Source organism: Chelonoidis abingdonii, chromosome 5 (assembly GCF_003597395.2).
Source record: "Chelonoidis abingdonii isolate Lonesome George chromosome 5, CheloAbing_2.0, whole genome shotgun sequence".
Lineage (NCBI taxonomy): Eukaryota > Metazoa > Chordata > Testudines > Testudinidae > Chelonoidis > Chelonoidis abingdonii.
This window is the reverse complement of record NC_133773.1, coordinates 82,514,947-82,533,927: the sequence shown is the minus strand read 5'-3', so window position 1 is coordinate 82,533,927 and position 18,981 is coordinate 82,514,947. Positions and strand designations below refer to the sequence as shown.

Sequence of the window (18,981 nt, the reverse complement as noted above, 5' to 3'; positions counted from 1 at the left end):
CTACCTCTCAGAAGAATATTCTGATGTGGGGGCTCCCTCTGTCTCTTCTGCTGAATCTGTCCCACTGTGGAAAAGTGAAAGAGAAATTGGAGCAGGGGGACTGGACCCAGGGTCTCCCATGTCCCAGGTGAATGACCCTAACCACTGGACTGTAGAGCCATTCTCTCCCACCTCCCCTCCAATGACTGTGGATAAATATTTAAATAGTCATTGGGCCAGCAAGATTAGGCCCCCAGCTCCAATCACAGTTTCATTATTTATCCACATTGGAACAGCTTCATCAGGAGAGACTCAGCAAGCCCCCCATCAGAACATCCCATAGTACAGTGGCTAGAGCACTCTCCTGAGAGGTAGGAGACCCCTGTTCAAATCCTCCCTCTTCCCCTCTGCATGAGGGGGAAATTGAACCTGGGTCTCCTGCATCTCAGGTAACTGCTCTAACCACAGGGCTCCTCCTCCAAGTGGGCTTTGGTGGGACCTGATCTGGAAGGCAGCCTCTGAGTATGCCTACTGGTTAGCTCCCACATGCAACTTCAGCATCTTAACACCTTTGTATCTCCTAGTTTGACAGTCGCTCTGGGGGCTTAGGTGGGAGGTAGGCATCCAGACACCTAGGGTGAGCCAGCAGTGTGAATGCCCAAAGGCAGAGATATTGGTCCTGAGGGAATTTTTACCCTGAAAATGTGATTAGGTATCTACAGGGGTTAGGCAGAAGTCTTGTGCCTCACAGTGGAGCCAAAACTGGGACATAGATGCCTAATTCCTTTTGAGCATCTGGCTCTAGATCCTCAGCTCTGACACCTTTCTGTCTCCACAGTTCTACAGTGCCAAAGGCTGCAACAGCCCCTCGTGCAACTTAGAGAAACCTAATTCAGTCTGCTTCAAGTTACACTGTCTGCCGCATTCCCATAGGGATTGGTCCACTGACTAAGTACCAGCTGGGACACAGTGTGCTCCCTTCCTGCCCCCAGCATGCCCCTCCTATCCCTGCGCCTGACAAACCCCTGCTGAAAATCTCCAGCTGCTTCCTTGAAGTGGCTTTAAGATCCTTTTTGTACCAGTGAGGTGCTGGTGCAGTGCAAAGTGGACTTAGTCAGGGCCAAGAATCTGGCCCTAACTTCAGTGTTATCTATTGCTGATTATCAGTATTAATATTGATAGTACACTGGTGCCCAGTCAATATTGGTAGCTCTTTTATGCTAGGCATTGTACAAACATGCAAATGTTTGTTTTGTGGCTGCAATGTTAGGGTCCCATTGGAAAACTACTGCCTAACTTTTACAAACACGTAATAGGCAGAAAAGCATCTGTAATGGCAGAAAAGTACCACTTTTATAGTAACCACTTGCACAGTTTGTTCTGAAGATTTTGGCTTGGATCAGCTTTTGCTGAGTGGAGGCAGAATTCAAGGCAGAGAGAGAGGAATTGTCACAGTTCAGGGCAACTGTACCCGTATTTCCCCTCCATGGTCCGCCAAGGGCACCCATTCTAGGCTTCTGGCTCCAGCTGTCACCTGTCCTGGGTGGAGACTTGTGTCTCTCTCCCTCCTGACCGAAGGCTTTCTAGGCTGCACGGTTCTCTGCCTACATTGTGATATCCCAGGCAAGCCAGACTGCCTAAGCAGGCCAGTGTCTGTGTTTTGCTCTGTCTCCAGAGGCTATGACCAGGTAATTGCCCACAGTTTTAAGTTACCACGCAGTCCTTTCTAAGCAGGCACATTTATTCTTAAGGTGGAAGCATTACAGAAAAAAAATTATTAAAACAATAAAAGAGCCTATACACATGCTAATAAGTTTACCAGAGATCACCCCTTTCTCTTCAGCAGGGCTTTGGTAGGAGTCAGCCCTTCAAACCCCATCAAGGATTTTTTCTGTGGTTACAAGTTCATATCTGCTTTAGCTCAGAACAAGCACACTGACACTGGGCAAATTAGCCTGTTTCTTTATATATAGTGTGGCCTTTGATCGTCAGATTCTGAGAACAGGAGACCATGATCCCTTCCTGAGTGCGTAGCTTTAGAAGGCTGGGTTTTTGCATAAGTAGAGGGAAGGAATTTGCATTCCCCTTCCTCCAGCTATTTCCCAGGAAATCCACTTTACATGTATTGTCCCAAAAGATCATTTTTGTCTGCCATATTGTTCAATATAGTAGTCTGATCATCCAAGCCCACAATAATACATAACCTTTGCATTTAATACAGTGGACTCCAAAGATAATTAATTCAATAAGGGTTTTCAAGGCTATTTCAGGAAATTGCCATATATGTCACATCAATTTTAAAAAGCTCTTTAATGTATTTGAACAAACAGTGGGCCAAATTAATCCTCATTATAGCACCATTTACTTCACGATTTACAGTAGGGATAAATTTGTCTCCATTTTTTAGACTATTCCTATTTAGCATTTTTCAATATATGGTACTTTATTCAGCATCCACTGCTAACAAGAGAAAATTTGTTTTTCACTTTAATTTCCACAATCAATTCTGATTTTAAAAAAATCACAAAAAATTGGTGCATGTTCCCAGATAATTTGGGACTATTCTGATCTTTAGCTCTTGCTGTAAATTCATCCTGCTTGTGTCCATCTGTCTCGGTTTTTAGACAGTAGGCCCTGTCCTGCCCTCAGTGAAAACAATGAGAATTTTCCCATTGATTTCAGTAGGAGCAGCCGCAGCCCTGCTGTAGTAAGAATAAATGGTGGTTTTATAACTTGTTTCATTGCTTATCAGGTATAGCGTATGGGAACTGTAGCAGGGAAACACCCCACTGGAAACCTTCCCAAGACCAATAGATTATAACCTACCAGTGCGTGTTCTCACATGCACACATAGTAAGTTATCCATTTAGAGAGATTTATAACAGCTTACAAGGCAGCCAAGCTTTGAGATGGACTGAGTACAAGTAGTACATGTCATATACATGATATGAGTACAAATATTTGCCTCATAATGACATATATCCCCAGGTAACAGCCCCATATGCTTCATCTTCTCCACAGTTCCAGAGAGAGAGAGTGTGTGCGTGGACCAAAGGCCTGATTCTCTTCTCACACTCATTTAAATTAACAGTAACTTCACTGAGTTCAGTGGAGTCTTTCTGGTATTAAACCAGTGCATGTCAGAAGAGAGTCATGTCCCAAGTAACGTAGAACTTTTTGTAGTCCTAATTTTTCTTTGCTATCCCTGGGTCCTTTATGAAGGACCAGTGAAAGTTATCAGAATTCATCCTTTCCAGTTGTGGACTGAAGACACTGATGCTTTGAGTTATGGGACTGACGCAACTGACATCGCATATAAAGGGCCTGATTCTCATTTATGCAAAGGGCATTTTACACAGCTCTGGCAGAGTAAAGGGCCCTTAGATGGGACTGAATTATATTGTCACTCACTTTAAGGCCCCATTGTAAAGACAGAAAGGTGTAAATGAGAATCAGGACCAAAAATGGTAACTACTGGTTGGTAGCACTGCAGCTATAAGAGCAAGCTCTTTAGAAAAGGGACATCCCAGTGTCCCTATGGTCTCTCTGACACCATCATCATAGAGTTTATTGGATTTACAGAGTGAAGGGCTGGGAACAGAAAACTTGAAGCCCAGTTCACCTTTGCCCTACACCTTGTGTGTTCTTTTATACCCATGCAAAGTAAGTATAAAACCCTACCAGATCTGAATGGTATCATCTTACACCTACTTTGCACTCAGTTTGCTCAGATGTAAATGATCACACAAGTTTCAGGGCAAACTTGAATCAGGCCCTTACTATTAATCCTGGCATTGTCAGTCCCAAATCAAATCATATCTTGAATGATTTAGAGGGCTTGTCAGGCATCCAGCAGGGAGGAGGGCTGATCTTGCAGTTAATCCCCTGTTTTAAAAAAATGATGATGGCCTGTTAAAGAACTCCCAAGTTTTTGTAATAACTTCTAAAGTATATTCAAAAGAGAGTTACATAGATTTCCCAGCTGACACACAGCAAATGCATAGAGGTATATTGTGTATAGAACAGGGGTAGTTGTTTTCCCAACAGAATTGCCCTATGACAACAGCTATGATGAGATCTAGAAGGTTTGATTTAGTATAAATGCTTTGTTTTGTTTTAGACTCTTGTGCTAGAGAAAAATTAAGGATAGAATTTAGTAATCACTGTACCTCAGGCGTTGTTTCAGACAGAATTAACTGCTGCAGTACGTTTGGAAAGTAATGAGGATGAATATTTAATAAAATGCTGTTTTAAGGCAGTGTGTCAGCCTCATTACCCCCCAGTGTTAATCTTTTATAACAAATAGTGTATTAATTGATTTGTTCTTTGGAGGCCTTGCTGTCAATGTAAAGTGTGACTTTTAACTTCAGTTTAAATGGAGAAGGCATGGAAATGTAGTTATCTCTGGCCTCCTTTTGGAGAACTTAAGTATTGATCTTCATCCTGCTTCTACCTGGGGACAGTGGGTGTGTGACAGGCAGAAAGTGATTTGCTATGTTGTGATCTTGGCACAAAGAGATGAATAGGGAAGAAAGTCAAAGTTCCTAAAATAAACCAAAACTAAATCTGACACAACTTCACTGTTTTCATTCTAGCAAGAACCAGTTGAGTCATCTTTTGCAGTGACTAATGGAATGACTGAGGTCTCTTCTGATTACTTCCTACCCTCCACTATAAAAAGTGAAGTTGACAGTACTGTGAACATTGTAGGTAAGTGCTTCCAGTGCGTACTTTTCACAAGTGGTAAACCAGTATGCATGTGTCTTTAGACATCTCCCATTCATGACACAGATGGTATCAGAATAGCACATATGACTGCAGGAAGCTGACTCTAGCAACAATATTTTACGTTTTGGAGTTTGCCAAAGTTATAAAACGTGCTTCACAGGACCACGTGTGTGATCTAAAGGTTTGCCACAAACCCAGGATGTGAGTTCAGGTCTCTAGCTCCGTCCCTTGCTCCAAGGCTAGCAGGGGTTGGGAGCAACAAGCTCATCTCCTGAGGGGGGGGAAAGTATTTCTCATCACTTTGGTGGCCCTTCCTGACATTAACCAACTCCAGAGAGAACCACATGCAGCGTTCCACAGCCAGGTTGATATTTTAGCCAGTACACAGTGAGCAGTAACATTGGGGCATAGAAGTTGAAAGTTCTCATGATTCCAAGATGGCTTGAAGGGCTTTTGACAGGTTGCTATTTTGGTGGTAATTTAAAAATATATATTAAAGGGTTAAATGTGATGTGTCTCAGATTATTTTAAGCAGCACTTCAGTAACGAAACGTGCTGTTAACATCACAATGCCAACAGCGATGATGAATGAAAACTGCATTTAAAACTGGTGCGTTAGGAGTTAGCCGACAGAGTAAAATGTGAATAATTGGTTCTTAGCAATGTAAGTTGGGTTATGTTTTGACAGTTCTTTGGCTGTAGTTATTGTTAGGGTGAAATGAAATCCAATCAGAACTTGGCCTAGAATGTCTTTTTTTCTGTATAAGGTGAAGTGTTTGAAAATACGTTAACTTTCTCTGTGCAAAGATGATAGAGTTTAGTTGCAATGACTTGTTTTTTGTCACATTTATTTTGCAGGCTAAGTTGTAGGCTTTCTCACTGAGAGACTTCTCTGGATGGAAAATTTATGGGTGCTTCTGCTCTCCAGGGAGCAGTACATTTAATTGCACTGTGTTTTTTGTGAGCATGTTTAGATTTCTACTCCTTCTGTTACAGAGGGTCTTAAAATTAGCCTTGAAGGAATTCCAGCACTGTAATGAAACATATTTCCCAAGTAAGTCAGATCCAAGCACAAAATTGAAATCTAAAATACCCCAGAGTTGATATGGAGCCAGTGGGAAGAAACTATACATTTTTGCTTTATTTAGAGAACTATAAGTCAAACAATGGACAATTTAAACCCTTTTGGGGGCATATTGAGCCTGAACCCAATTAAGTCAAAAGAAAGACTGACTTCAATGGACTATGGATTTGGACTAGGCTTGGGAAGTACTGAGTGCTTTCAACTCCCATTTAACTTCACTGGAAGTTAAATGCACTCTGCATTGATAAGAGGTTCTCAGTAGTTCATAGGAAAAGACTAGTCTGGCACTAATACAGTCTGGTCTGTGTGCCATAATAAAAATAAGGAAAGTTCTTCGAGTGCTTGCTCATATCGATTCCAGTTAGTTGTGTTTGTGCCTAATTGGAATGGATACGAACAACACATCTCGAAAAACACAGTTACAAAGGTGAGTTACTGTTTTTCACTCAGGCAGACAGAAGCGAATCCAAATGTTGTAGGGCTTTATTTTTGCCATTGTTGCCAGGTATACATCATTCATAGCAGGAATACCTAGGGCCAAATCCTGCTCCCTTCACTGCTGTGAGTAATCTTTATTTCACGAATAAGGCAATTGGGATTTGGTCTATAATTGAGAGCATCCTGTTTGTGTGAGTGCTTTCTAGTTTAATTATCTAGGCTGTGTAGTTCACATAGGCAGCAAACAGGGAAATGCTTATTTACTGCTTCATGAGTTTTTCAACACAAACAGGAAGGAAAAAAAAAAAAGAGAGAGGCAGAATAGATTCATCCTGTGTGTGCTGGGGAGGGGATGGGAAAGAGGGCGATGGTGCAGCTGAGGCTAAGCTCATGGCATTTTGTCCAAGCTCCCAGTATTTTTGCTGATGAGCACTGAATTTCTCTCTCGGGGTTGAGTAAGAATTCTCCAGGTACTGAAGAGAAAGATAAGGCCATGAAGGCAGAGTGTTCTTAATAAGACAGCATTGCACAATACAGTGCTTTCACACTGATAATGAACATGAGATGTTTTTTCCCCCTCTCTGCTCTTATGGAGAGCTTGCTGCAGAACCAGGAAGAATGTTGTTTACAGTGGAAATAAGTATCTGGAGCAAAGTGGTAGGAATTCTAAATCAGGCTCCTTTTAAAGAGCCTAGTCAATGTCTATTTAAAGTTTTGTTTGCTGGGATTGCTTCATAAAATACTGGTTTCGGGAGGTTTCCAGATTAGCTACTTGTCATTTTACAGAACAAAATTATTTGCAGTTATTTTAACTGGGAAAAAATGCATCTTTAGTTTTTCTTGTTTAACGCTTTTGCTAATAAGAATAGCATCTGCAGTTATGTCACCTCTGAGAAGAATGACTAAGTCTGTCATAATCAGTGTATAATCTTGGCACGAGTTTGGGGCTAGAAGAAATGTCTCCCCTGCATCCCTCCTGTTACAATATTGTGTAATTTTCTACATGTGTTGTGGTTACTTTTTAGCTTGTTTTGAAGCATCCGATATAGGCCATTGTCAGAGACAAAATACCAGACTACATGAACTGTTGATCAGATCCAGTATGGCAATTCCTATCCGTTAAAATAGGCAAAGCAATCCATCATTTTATAATCCTTCAGTCTAACAGTATATCACTACTCACAAATCACTCTGAACCAAATCCCCCAGCGCAACAAAACTCTCATTGAAATCCATGAGACTTTTGCCTGAGTAAGGAGTTTTGACCTGCTATGTTCAAATGAAGATAGAACATAATTTTCTCTTGTTTTTGATTATTGTGAATTCTGAGGAACACTCACGAGACTAGGTCTAACCCTGAGCTTTTTATCACCTGCTGGTTATTTTAGATTTATATTTGTGCACAACTTCTGCTTAGCAAATATATTTCACATCAGTGCCGGAATCCCTGTTAATTTTAAAAACCTTTCCTAGTGTAGCGGAGGGCAGACCACATGCTGTGGATATGCTCTCTACAATACAATGCTCCCTCTATTTAGTAGACAGAGGATGCATTTTATTAGTGTAATTGTTTTATGATTATATTGTTGAGATAAAAAAGTTGTACATGGGGGAAGTATTTGTCTATCTGTGGGTTGAACACATGACTGGAAGTTCAGGGTTCTCTTCCTGGCTTTTACCTTTGTTTCACTGTCAGTTAACCTCTGGGTGCCTTAGTTTACTCATCTGTAAAACAGGTGTAAAAATATTAAGTTGTCTCACCGCTGTGTTGTGTGGCTTACCTAATGTCTGTAACGTGTTTTGGGATCCTTGGATGAAGAACTTGCAGAATATTACAGGCTGCCTCAACTTTGTATAGAGTAAAAAAATGGAGCTTTTTCTAACCAAGGTGTGGAGCAGCATTTACCTGCCGAAGTGGGAAACTCCTTTGTTAATATTTAACCAAATTGCAGTGCAGAGATCATGAAATACATTTCAGTCACCGACCCTGGTGCTTAGAGGCTAACAGCTCGACATTGCTTTTTACATATGGCAGCTGGTATTGCAGGGGATGGCAAGAAGTCCCTGCCTCTAGGAGAAACTCGGCCAGATTCATTCCCTGTTTAAAACCACTGAAGTCAGTAGAATTACCCAGGGATTATTTGGGCCACTGTCTGTAAATGAGTTTTGAACCACTGTGCCTTACAGTACCTGATGTGTATCAGGGCATCCAAAGTCCACAAAGCATTGACAACTTGCCAGGCGCTGCATCTGACTTACATTAAGAGGGATGTACTGCAGCTGCCCATCACCATTAATACAGAAGTGCAGCCTACAGTAATCACTGATTCTAGCAAGTAATGTTCTGATAAAGATGGAGCTCTGTATACTCTGGTAAGGCCTCATTTCTGTATTAAAGATTAGCATAGCTACAGGCTGCATTGTGGAACTGTAGGCTACCTCTGGCTGGGGGCCACACTTACTGATCTGCTTAAGCATTTCCAGTGGTGACAACTGGAAAGGAAGGAGGCAGCTTTGAAGGTGTTAGAGACTGAAGACATCAACCAAAATTTCCTTAGAAGCCTTGTTAGAAACAGTCAGGCATGGAGTGAGAAGACCACAATTTAGCTATTAATGCAGGGGTGGGCAAACTTCTTGGCCTGAGGGCCACATCTGGGAATAGAAATTGTATGGTGGGCCATGAATGCTCACAAAATTGGGGTTGGGGTACAGGAGGGGGTGAGGGCTCTGGTTGGGGGTGCAGGCTCTGGGGTGGGGCCAGAAATGAGGAGTTCATGGTGTGGGAGGGGGCTCCAGGCTGGGGTAGGGGAGTAGGATTCAGAAAGGGGTGCAGGCTCTGACTAGGGGTGTGGGCTCTGGGGTGAGGCTGGGGATGAGGGGTTTGGGGTGCAAGAGGGTGCTCTGGGCTGGGATCTAGGGGTTTGGAGGGTGGGAGGAGGATCAGGGCTGGGGCAGGGGGTTGGGGCATGGGGAGAGGCTCAGGGGGTGCAGGCACCAAGCAGCGCTTACCTCAGGCGGCTCCCAGAAGCAGCAGCATGTCCCTTCTCCGTCGCCTATGCGGCGGTGCGGCCTGGCGGCTCTGCACGCTGCCCCATCTGCAGACACCGTCCCTGCAGCTCCTTTTGGAGTGCTGAAGGGGGCCATTGGAGCATGTAGGAGCTAGGGGGTGGGGAAAGACCATGCCACAGCTGCTGGGAGCCGCGTGGTGCGGCCCCCGACCCTGTGCCCTGGCTGGAGTGCCGGAGCGTGGCTATGCCATGGCTTCTGGGAGCCATGTGGAGTGGTCTCGACCCTGCTCCCTGGTTGGAATGCTGGAGCGAGGCCATGCTGCAGTTTCTGGGAGCTGCATGGAGTGCTCCCGGACCCTGCTCCCCAGCTGGAGCACTGGAGTGGGGCAAGCCCCAGACCCCACTCCCCAGCGGGAGCTCACGGGCTGGCTTAAGACAACTCGGATCCGGCCCATGGGCCATAGTTTGCCCACTCCTGTACTAATGCAACAGTTCAATGTGTCTGACAAATCAGGGAGTCTTGCAATAACCTATCTTTTCCTTCTCATATGGAGTTGTAGGACATCCCCATCTTGATGGCAGTACTGAGGAGCAGGTGATAGTTGCCAATCCTCCTGATGTTTGCCAAGTAGTAGAGGTGACAACAGAGTGTGATGAGCAGCCCCTCAGCATGAGTCAGCTGTACCCTCTGCAGATCTCCCCAGTCTCCTCCTATGCAGGTAAGTCATTCCTCAAAAGAACTTTCACAAGATTCAGGAGAGCTCACAGGGTAGTGCTGGAATGTTACATAGGCCTAAGCAATTAGGCAGATACCATAGTTGGGGAGGTGGTGCATGGTTTCTTTGCTTTGTATCATAGGATAGTTGATGGAGATTCTGAAACACTTATACTTTGCTGGTCATTTTTTTGGACCTGAGTTCTAATACTTCCAAGTAACTTCCCTAATTTCACACTGGGAAGCCAGAAAGCAACATCTATCTTAAGAGGGAAACATAAGTGCCAATTAAGTAAACTTTTATGGGTGCAAAATCAATTAGGGATGCACATCTTTTATTAGAGAGACAGTGTCAATTTAAAACAGGTCAGCAACCTTTCAGAAGTGTTGTGCCGAGTCTTCATTTATTCACTCTAATTTAAGGTTTCGCGTGCCAGTAATACATTTTAACATTTTTAGAAGGTCTCTTTCTCTAAGTCTATAATATATAACTAAACTATTGTTGTATGTAAAGTAAATAAGGTTTTTAAAATGTTTAAGAAACTTCATTTAAAAATAAATTTAAAATGCAGAGCCCCGCAGACTGGTGGCCAGGACCCGGGCAGTGTGAGTGCTACTGAAAATCAGCTCCCGTGTTGCCTTTGGCACACGTGCCATACATTGCCTACCCCTGACTTAAAATGATGGGCCACTTCACCTTGAATGGTCCTTTAGAATAAGTGCTAACTACTGATGCTAAACTATCTGTTTGAACTTGTATTTAGCTATAACTCTGAGTTCCTTTCCCAGACCTGAGGAAGAGCTCTGTGTAAATTGAAAACTTGTCTCTCTCACCAACAGAAGTTCGTCCAATAAAAGATATTACCTCACCCACCTTGTTTCCTAATGCTGCAAACAAATGTCTTTCCCTATAACACCTTTGATTATAAAAGGTGAAAGAGTTAAAAATCCAGTGTTTCTGCCACTATTTATACAGATGTTTTTTGCGGTTTTTTTGGTATTTCTCTCATCTTCAACAGAAAATCAATGAAGTTAGTTTCGCTTTGTTGACATTTTAGTATCACTTTCAGATTCTTAGTGCTGCAGTTTTGGGACTTTAAATGCTGATGGAGAAGGTTTGTTTAAAAACAACTGTTTTCATTGGATATTTTCAATATGAAAACATTTCTACATTTTATAAAAGCTTGTTTTTACAATATGTAAACACTGGCCCAAATTTCAGTTGACAGTGTTATTTTACTATTACTGCCTATGGCACTGAGGTTGATTTTAGAGTTATCGCATTTGCTCTTCACCTCACAATTTCCCTTGATTAGTCGCTATCATTGGTTTACAGATGAATCCTATTTTAAGAGGCTTGGGAAGCATAATGGCCTGTTTTTCTCTTCCCCTTCTCTCCCTGCACAGCCTTGTTGTTACATGTTGTATCTCCCACTGTCCACTCCAGTTTTTTTTAGCATTTATCGTCCTGTAAAGCAAGAAAGTTGTATGTACAGTATATTTTGTCCATTTACTGTTTCCATGTCATTCACATTTACTAATTGTCCCAGGGATTGTCCCATATAGCAGTTACAGGGAACAAAGAGCCAGATACTGCTAGCCTTACTCATGTGAATAGAAGCCTGTTCCACAAGTGGCTTCAATAAAACAATTTCTGGAGAAAGGTGCTATTTAACATGAGACGGGCTAGCAGAACCTACCCCTGAATAGTCTAAACTACATTTCATTATTACTTATTTTTAATCAACCAAAATATTAAAATGTAGTTATCAGTAACATTTAAAAATGTCCAATTTGATAAATCTGAAGGCACATTTGAAAGCTTTAGTTTCTGAGGTGCCTAAAGCAAATACTAGCCTAAGGAAATCTATTAGATGGAGTATTTCATAGTCTCTTTGGGTGTGCATGGAGATACATTGCCAACATTCCACTAGTACTTTTGCTCAGTGGGTCTAAAGTTATAGTTCATGGAGCCTCTGAACACACAGAGAGGGTGGAGAATTGAGAGATGGGCCACAAAACTGAACATTATAGATACTCTGACACTGGGGCCCACATCCTCAAAGGTATTTGGGTGCTTAACTCCCATTGAAATCAGTGGGATTTAGGCACCAATATAATTTTAAAAATCTGGGCCTAAACTCTTTGGAGTGGGGACTGTCTCTTTGCTATATGTTTGCACAGCATCTAGCACAAAGGGGCTGGGGCCTCTATGCACTTCAGCTGATGATAATGTCACTGTGCAAGTGTGGAATTGGGAGCTTCAGAGGGGAGGCTGTCTTTGTTGCAGAGGTCTGCAGAATGGCAAAGCTGGACAATTATTGATCTAAACATACTTGAAAGGTGGCAACAGTCTGACACACAACATGTCCTTCATTTTTGCACTGTTGTCAACGAGCTTACAAGCCTTCGGAGGGCATGGGTAGAAACAGAAATGTTTGTCCTTTTAAACAGTCATTAATATTACATTGGTCTGGGTGTGACTCATTACTCTCTCTGTGGCTTTATCTTTCAACCATGAGGCAAATTAGTTCCAGACACATTTTTATGGAAAATATTTTTATCTTAATGTCACAGTGAATGTTCATGTTCTCTTGGAATCACCTCCAGCATTGGTCTGTCACATGCTGATATATGATCATCACGGCCACTGTGGTTAGTCTGTAATGGCCCGAGCTTCAGATGGGTTTTCGGAAGAGGATGTTATAAAATGTATTACTAATCAGACTGTAGAAACATTTGTCTGTCAAATGCTTCTTGCACAACTCTCCCAGTATAACTGAACATGACAAAAATGCTTCTCTTAACCTCAGCCAAAGACCTGAATAAATAATTTGAGTACATATAAAATATATGGAACTAGATCTTGGGATGTGTGGCATCTGCTTTGCACCACTCCATTGTCATGAAGCAGCCCAATAGCCAGCATAGCTGACCATGGGAGAATCACGCATGTGTAGGCATATCCTCCAGTGTTTGTGTAATGGCTTTTATGCTACCCTCCCTGGCCCAGTATTCGGGGCATGCATGGGGAAAATGAGGCGCAGTTGTGGTGTCCCTATGCATTGCTGATTCTCCGCTATTGTACTGGCATTGTGGGAGTCTTTGGGATGCTCTAAGTCCAAGCTTGGGGATCAGCCTGGTTCACAGCTAGTTCAGGCTTGGCTAAGCACAAAGGTATCTTAATGCCATCTTTCTACTTCATGAGTGCATTTCATGGCAGCAGACAAGGATCTGGTCCAGGACTTTTTTTAAGCATACAAATGATTCACAGGATAGGAAGACAGGAATCCTGTAGATTTTATGTAAGGGCTGCCACCAATCCTGAAATTCATAGGATAATCTCACTTCACACTTTGCACTGTGAAAATCTGAATGATGCAACCGTTCAAGAGTCCCGGTTTGTTCTGGACCTTGCAATAGCATGGTGTGGCAGAGTAATGCACAAGGGATGGATCAGGCACGTCCCATGTGCAATATTGCATGATGTGAGAAGGCCACCTCATTATGCAGTGATTTACCATGATAACAATTATTTTATCATTGCTGCCAAAAACTGATCTGAAGTACACAAAAATGTTTTCTTGCAAAAACTCATCTACCTCCATTTTAAAGCTGTTCAAGCTAACAACACCTATTATTGCCTTCACTTGCTAGCCTCATTCTTTGCTTACCTCATCTTGTTGATAATAATTCAAATAGTCTTGCAGCCTCTCTTTCCTTTAGGATTTTGTGCATCCCAGTGACCTTCTGCCCTTGTCAGTGCTGGAACTGTCTCTTGCTCAGATTCTGATAATATATAAACATTGAGGACTGATTCCTTCTTGTTTGCATTACAAAATTCTTTATTACCACACATTTCTGTACATTGGAGTATCTGTTTCGTGTCTGCATGTGAATTCCTTCTATCCGTGTTGTTCTCAAATTGTGCCCTCGTCTTCTATAAAGATTGCTCTCCTGCCTTCCCTTTCCCATCCTAGCTTGTAGTTTGGTGTAATTGGCAAAAACACCTTGCAGCAACTCTGTTTATCCAGGTCAGCATATGTGAAACCGTGCAAAGTCCTAATCCTTATCAGAATAACTATTCAGCTGTTTTTATATAACTCCCACGTGTGGATAGGTGCTGCAATAAAGTGACATTTCCAGAATGTAATGATCCCATCTATTTGCTTAGCACTGTATGTGACACAGAGGAGGGTCTATGGCCCACTCACCCCCACTCAGTTAAGTGTGTGCATTTAGGTTAGGAAAAGGAACACAGATGTGATTAGAAGTGTGGAGGTGGAGGCACTGTGTGTGTGGGGGCGGGAGATAAGAGGTATGTCAGGGTACAGTGCTCAGGGGAAGTATGGGAGGGGTATATGTGTGTGACGGTGCAGTGGTTGGTGGGATTACGTCGGGTGTGTTTGTGTGTGTCTCGAAGTGCAGTAGGTGGGGGGGTGAGGAGAGGGGTGTGTGTGTGGAGGTGCAGTGGTTAGGGGGTGAGGAGAGGGTGTGTGTGCACGCTTGTGTATAGAGGTGCAGTGCTTGGGGGGGGCTGATGGTGGGTGTGTGTATGTGGCGATGCAGTGATCAAGAGGATGATCATAGGTGGGGGCAAGGAAGGTACAGTGGTTGTGGGGATCGAAAGGGATGTGTGTGGCAATTCAGTGATGGAGGGGCTCAGGGTGGGATATTAAGGGCAAGAGGAGGATGAAATAAAAGTAAATGAGAACAAATTCGATAGTAGCAGTAACAAAACATGTTACAGAAGACTAGTCCTTGAGGCTGAATGTTTAGATAGACATTATCAAAAGAAAGCATTTTTATCTCTCTTTGGGTGCGGTTGTGAATAGTGTTGCTTTGATAAAGCAAAGGAAAGGGCTCTGACTGCAACATTTTAGCCACGCTATAAAATGCTATTCTAGGTAGCAAACACGGTGGAGAAGGACAAATTAAGTCTCTCCTTTTGCCCATAAGGCTAAGCTCCTTGTGCATCTGCTTCTCTTTAACATTTCCTACATCTAGTGTAGTCTGTTTCCTTGTTTTAAGTGCACTGGTTTGTTTATCATGTTAACCTTTTTGTTTTACTCTGTTCAGGTGCTCACAGGTTCAGCAAGCTGCTTTTTATATAGGCCTCATGTTACAAGTCTGGAGTCAACTCATGCATGACAGGGAATGAAGGCTGTTGTACTGTTTATTTTATTTATTTATTTGTGTGTTTCTTTCAATCTTTGCTGGCTCTAGAAGAGGTTATAGTGACCTGTTTCTTAACAGTGGATATTGTCTGTTTAGATGGATTTTGATACTTCAGGTAGAATGATGCCCACCTTCATTTTTACTTCCATTTTGTCCAACAGAAAGTGAAACGACAGACAGCATTCCCAGTGATGAAGAAAATGCACAGGTAAGCACTTGGTTTTATAGTGCTCAGGAGAAATTCTTCAAGTACTAAAGTGACACTTGTGGAGGTTCTTTCCCATTGCCCCATCAAAATACACTTCTACTCAGACAGTATTAATTTTAATAGTGGAGAGAGGGCTGTATGGAGACAAATATTCAGATGCTTGTAGATTAAGTTGATGCCTATTTCAAAAAACAAAAACAAAAAACCCAACTTCATGATCTCTCAAAATTAGAAGTAAACTAATTTTTATAGGAAAATCAAATATGTGCTTTGGAGAGAAGTCAGCTGTGGAAACAAACACATTTCTTTATACAGAGTAAAGCAACAGAGGGGCTTTGTGCATGCATGTGTGTTATGGCTCAGTGCTTTCTGGGTAGCTTAGTATTTTATCTTGGTTGCGAGCAGCCTCATTTGGATTTTCTTGTATATTGTCTGGGCTCACACAATAGCAGGAAAAGGCTATTGATGATGGAGAGACTCTTACAAATATGGTGCATGTGAGCTTTCCTGACAAGTCTGTCCTCATGCTTCGAATGAAAAGAAATCAAAGAAAATGATATATAACCACCAAATATTGTGTGGAGCTATTGCTTGTGACCTAACAGAACCCATGGAACAATTTTCATTTCTAGCCTCTAATTTTGCACCTGCTGAATAGATGCATGCACATCTATTTGTGCATGTAAATGTTAGCTTTATATGTGTAGATCATGTAATTGGACATAAAAATACATGTGTATATTAGAGACAAAGCTAAGATTTGGCTTCAGGATTCCAGCTTCATATTCATGAAAGGCTTCCCTGCAAGGTCATTTTCTTGCTTTGTTTAAAAAAAAAAAAGTTGGAATCCCTTTGGTGGGAGAATGCTGTTATGAAGTAAAAAATGAGCAGCAATATTAACTCTGCTCTCAGTGTACATACTTTAACGTTAAATAAGCTCTTCATCTCTCATGCTCCTGAAGAGAGAGGGAAGCTTGGGGGGAGCACTTTCCCAGCTAATGACATTTAATACCATAAAAAGAAGTGAAAATTCTCTAAGGATGTAAAAATAGCACCTTGCAGGGTAGTGTGCTGGAGTACAGCTGAGCTGCTACTTGCTGCCAGAAGGAGGATTGGCTTTAGTAGGGCATGGATAAGGAAAGTGACCCTAAAACATTGCTGATCTGGTGGGCCATATTTTCCATCCTGCTGCTGCAGGCAGAGGAGAACAAAACTCAGCAGACTCCCCTAGGACAGTCTGAACAACCTGGGAATGAGAAATGCCTCTACTTGCTTCCCAGTGCGGGCTGTAGCACTACTTCTATAGTAAGATTACCCTGCTCCCCAGTCTCACAAAATTCCCTTTCTAGGTGTGCACTGATGTTCTGCATGCATTAGGGGATGGAGCAGATGCTCTCTGGCATGATCGCCTACAGGCCTCATAGATATCAGAAGGGCTAGCCCATGAAAGAATAATGCTAGCAACTTTAACAGCTGCTGGATTCTGTTCTGTGCTGGCTAAGGAGAGCTATCTGTTTTGGCACTTGACCTCTGTGGGTGACCAAACTTCCCCTGGATTCAGGTGCTGAAACCCTTGCCCGTTCCAAGGAGGAGGGAACCAATTGGGAGAAATTTTGCACTTTGAAGCTCAGAGCTCCTTGTCCCTATACCCATTTTTCCAGAATAACTGAGAATATGGCCTCTGTTTTCCATCAGCAGAGTAAGTTATGCAAAGGAACATCTAGACTTAAGAGAGTGGGACTCCGGAGGGAGGAGAAATCACAAGGTCACGCATAAAAGCCTAAAAGCACAGGTTTCAGTGACCATTCCTTAGTATGTGGTCCTTTATTTGGCTACAACACTATAATGCAATTTAGGGCCTGACTGAAAGAGAGAAGAGCAGCCTCTGTATCAGTTATATTAGCAGGAGTAGTTTACAAAATCACATTCACTTGACGGTCTTTTTCTTTTCAGGGTCGGCTTCAGTGGCAAAAGAAAAACATTGAAGGCAAACAGTATCTGAGCAATCTGGGTATGAGGAACACTTCTCATATTCTTCCCAGTATGGCTACCTTTGTGACTTCCAACAAGCCTGACCTCCAGGTCACCATCAAAGAAGAAAGCTCCCCACTGCCTTACAACAGCTCCTGGCCCCCCTTCCCAGCTATCCCTCTCCCACAAGTAGTGTCTTCAGCTTCTGCCAGCAGCAGCAGGCCAGACCATGAGACACGGGCTAGTGTCATCAAGAAAACATCAGACATCACCCAGTCGAGAGTCAAGAGCTGCTAAGCCTCTGACTGTCTCTCTTTAGTTTTGGGTTGTTTTTATATTTTATGTTTCTCTAGAAGAGGTGCAACTCTGACGCACATTAGACAAATCTAAGGGTAAGCCTTGACAATATAGAACATTGTGTGTCCGACTCCAGTACTGGAGCTTTTTAACTCAGGACTCCAGCCATCAGTATGTATACCTGAAACCAGATGGATTTCCACGGTTACTGCATAGGAAAAACAGAACTTTGGCCCACTTATATAAGTTCCAGTACTTCATAAGAGGACCAACAACCACAAGGGAAGTGGTGTTGCTGCACTTCTTGCAGTCAAGGCTGTGATGGAACTGAAAGCCTCAGAATGGAAGAGAAAATGTGAACTAGCTGGAATTTTTTTTTAAATAAAAAAATTTATTGTGAATATGTACATAGTGCAGTACTAGCAACGTTGCGGTCTGCTTCTGCACCTTATTAAAAAGCACTTACGAAAAGGCCTTTTATTACCTTGCTCTAATTAATGGCACATTCAAAGCTCCCTCCCATCTTTATTCTTTTCACAGGCTATTCTTGCTAACAAGTCTTGAGAAGTAGGGAAAGAAAAGGAAGGTAAACCTTTCTATATGGATTTCACACATTGTAAGACCGCTTTTCTCGTGTTTGTTTCTAATCTGCTATGCTTGAATGCCGCGTGGTACAGTAGGAAGAAAAATATTACAGAGATATTATGCAAATTCCCAGATTTCAAGAAGAAAAAAAATACTCTAATTCTAACCAGAGCAAGCTTTTTTATTTTTTATACAGGGGAATATTTTATTCAAAGTAAAATTCTAAAGTGAATCTAATTGTTTTTTTAATCTTTTCTACAGCAAATTTATAATTTTAAGATTCAGTTCTTGGTGGGTTATCAGCAGTTATTACATCCTTGTGGCACATTTTTTTAATTTTGTAAAGGTGAAATAGCTTTTATGAGCTCATGTAGCAATCAAATTATCCTGTGGATTGATAATAAATATGATATAGAGTTAACTTTTTAATAATCCTCTTGTTTGTCATTTTTTAATCTTATCCATACAGCTTGGGCTTTTTGTATGAAAGGTGAAGGGGGGTCACCTCTCATCACGGAAAACAGGGCCTTTGCTTTAGAATTGAGAACTATCTTGTACATTGTGAATGAAATGGGAAGTACTGTGGGACAATGGCAGCACAGCACAGAGAGAAAGAGGAACTCGGGCTTAAAGGCAATATGGCCCAATGGTCAGGGCACCAGACTGTTAATCAGGAGACCAGGGCTCTGTTCCCAACTCTGCTATTGACCTCGTGTGTCTCTCTCTGCCTCTGTTTCCCTGTCTATAAAATGGGGATAGTGGTATTGTTTTAAGTCCTTTGAATAATAAT

At 42.2% G+C, this 18,981-nt stretch overlaps 1 protein-coding gene across 7 annotated transcripts in view; it reads left to right on the top strand.

Moving 5' to 3' along the window:
* Nucleotides 1–18,623, top strand: part of IRF2 (interferon regulatory factor 2) — a 66,415-nt gene extending 47,792 nt beyond the window's left edge. For 5 of the 7 annotated variants that reach the window (XM_032769326.2, XM_075066398.1, XM_032769331.2 and 2 more), the window contains exons 6-9: nucleotides 4,575–4,689; nucleotides 9,792–9,956; nucleotides 15,292–15,338; nucleotides 17,292–18,623. In XM_032769326.2, the coding sequence (XP_032625217.1) occupies nucleotides 4,575–4,689; nucleotides 9,792–9,956; nucleotides 15,292–15,338; nucleotides 17,292–17,606 (642 nt within the window). In that variant the 3' untranslated portion in view covers nucleotides 17,607–18,623. The remainder of the gene's footprint in view (nucleotides 1–4,574; nucleotides 4,690–9,791; nucleotides 9,957–15,291; nucleotides 15,339–17,291) is intronic. The other 2 variants (XM_032769327.2, XM_075066399.1) reach the window with 1 other exon arrangement.
* The last annotated feature ends 358 nt before the right edge of the window (nucleotides 18,624–18,981 follow it).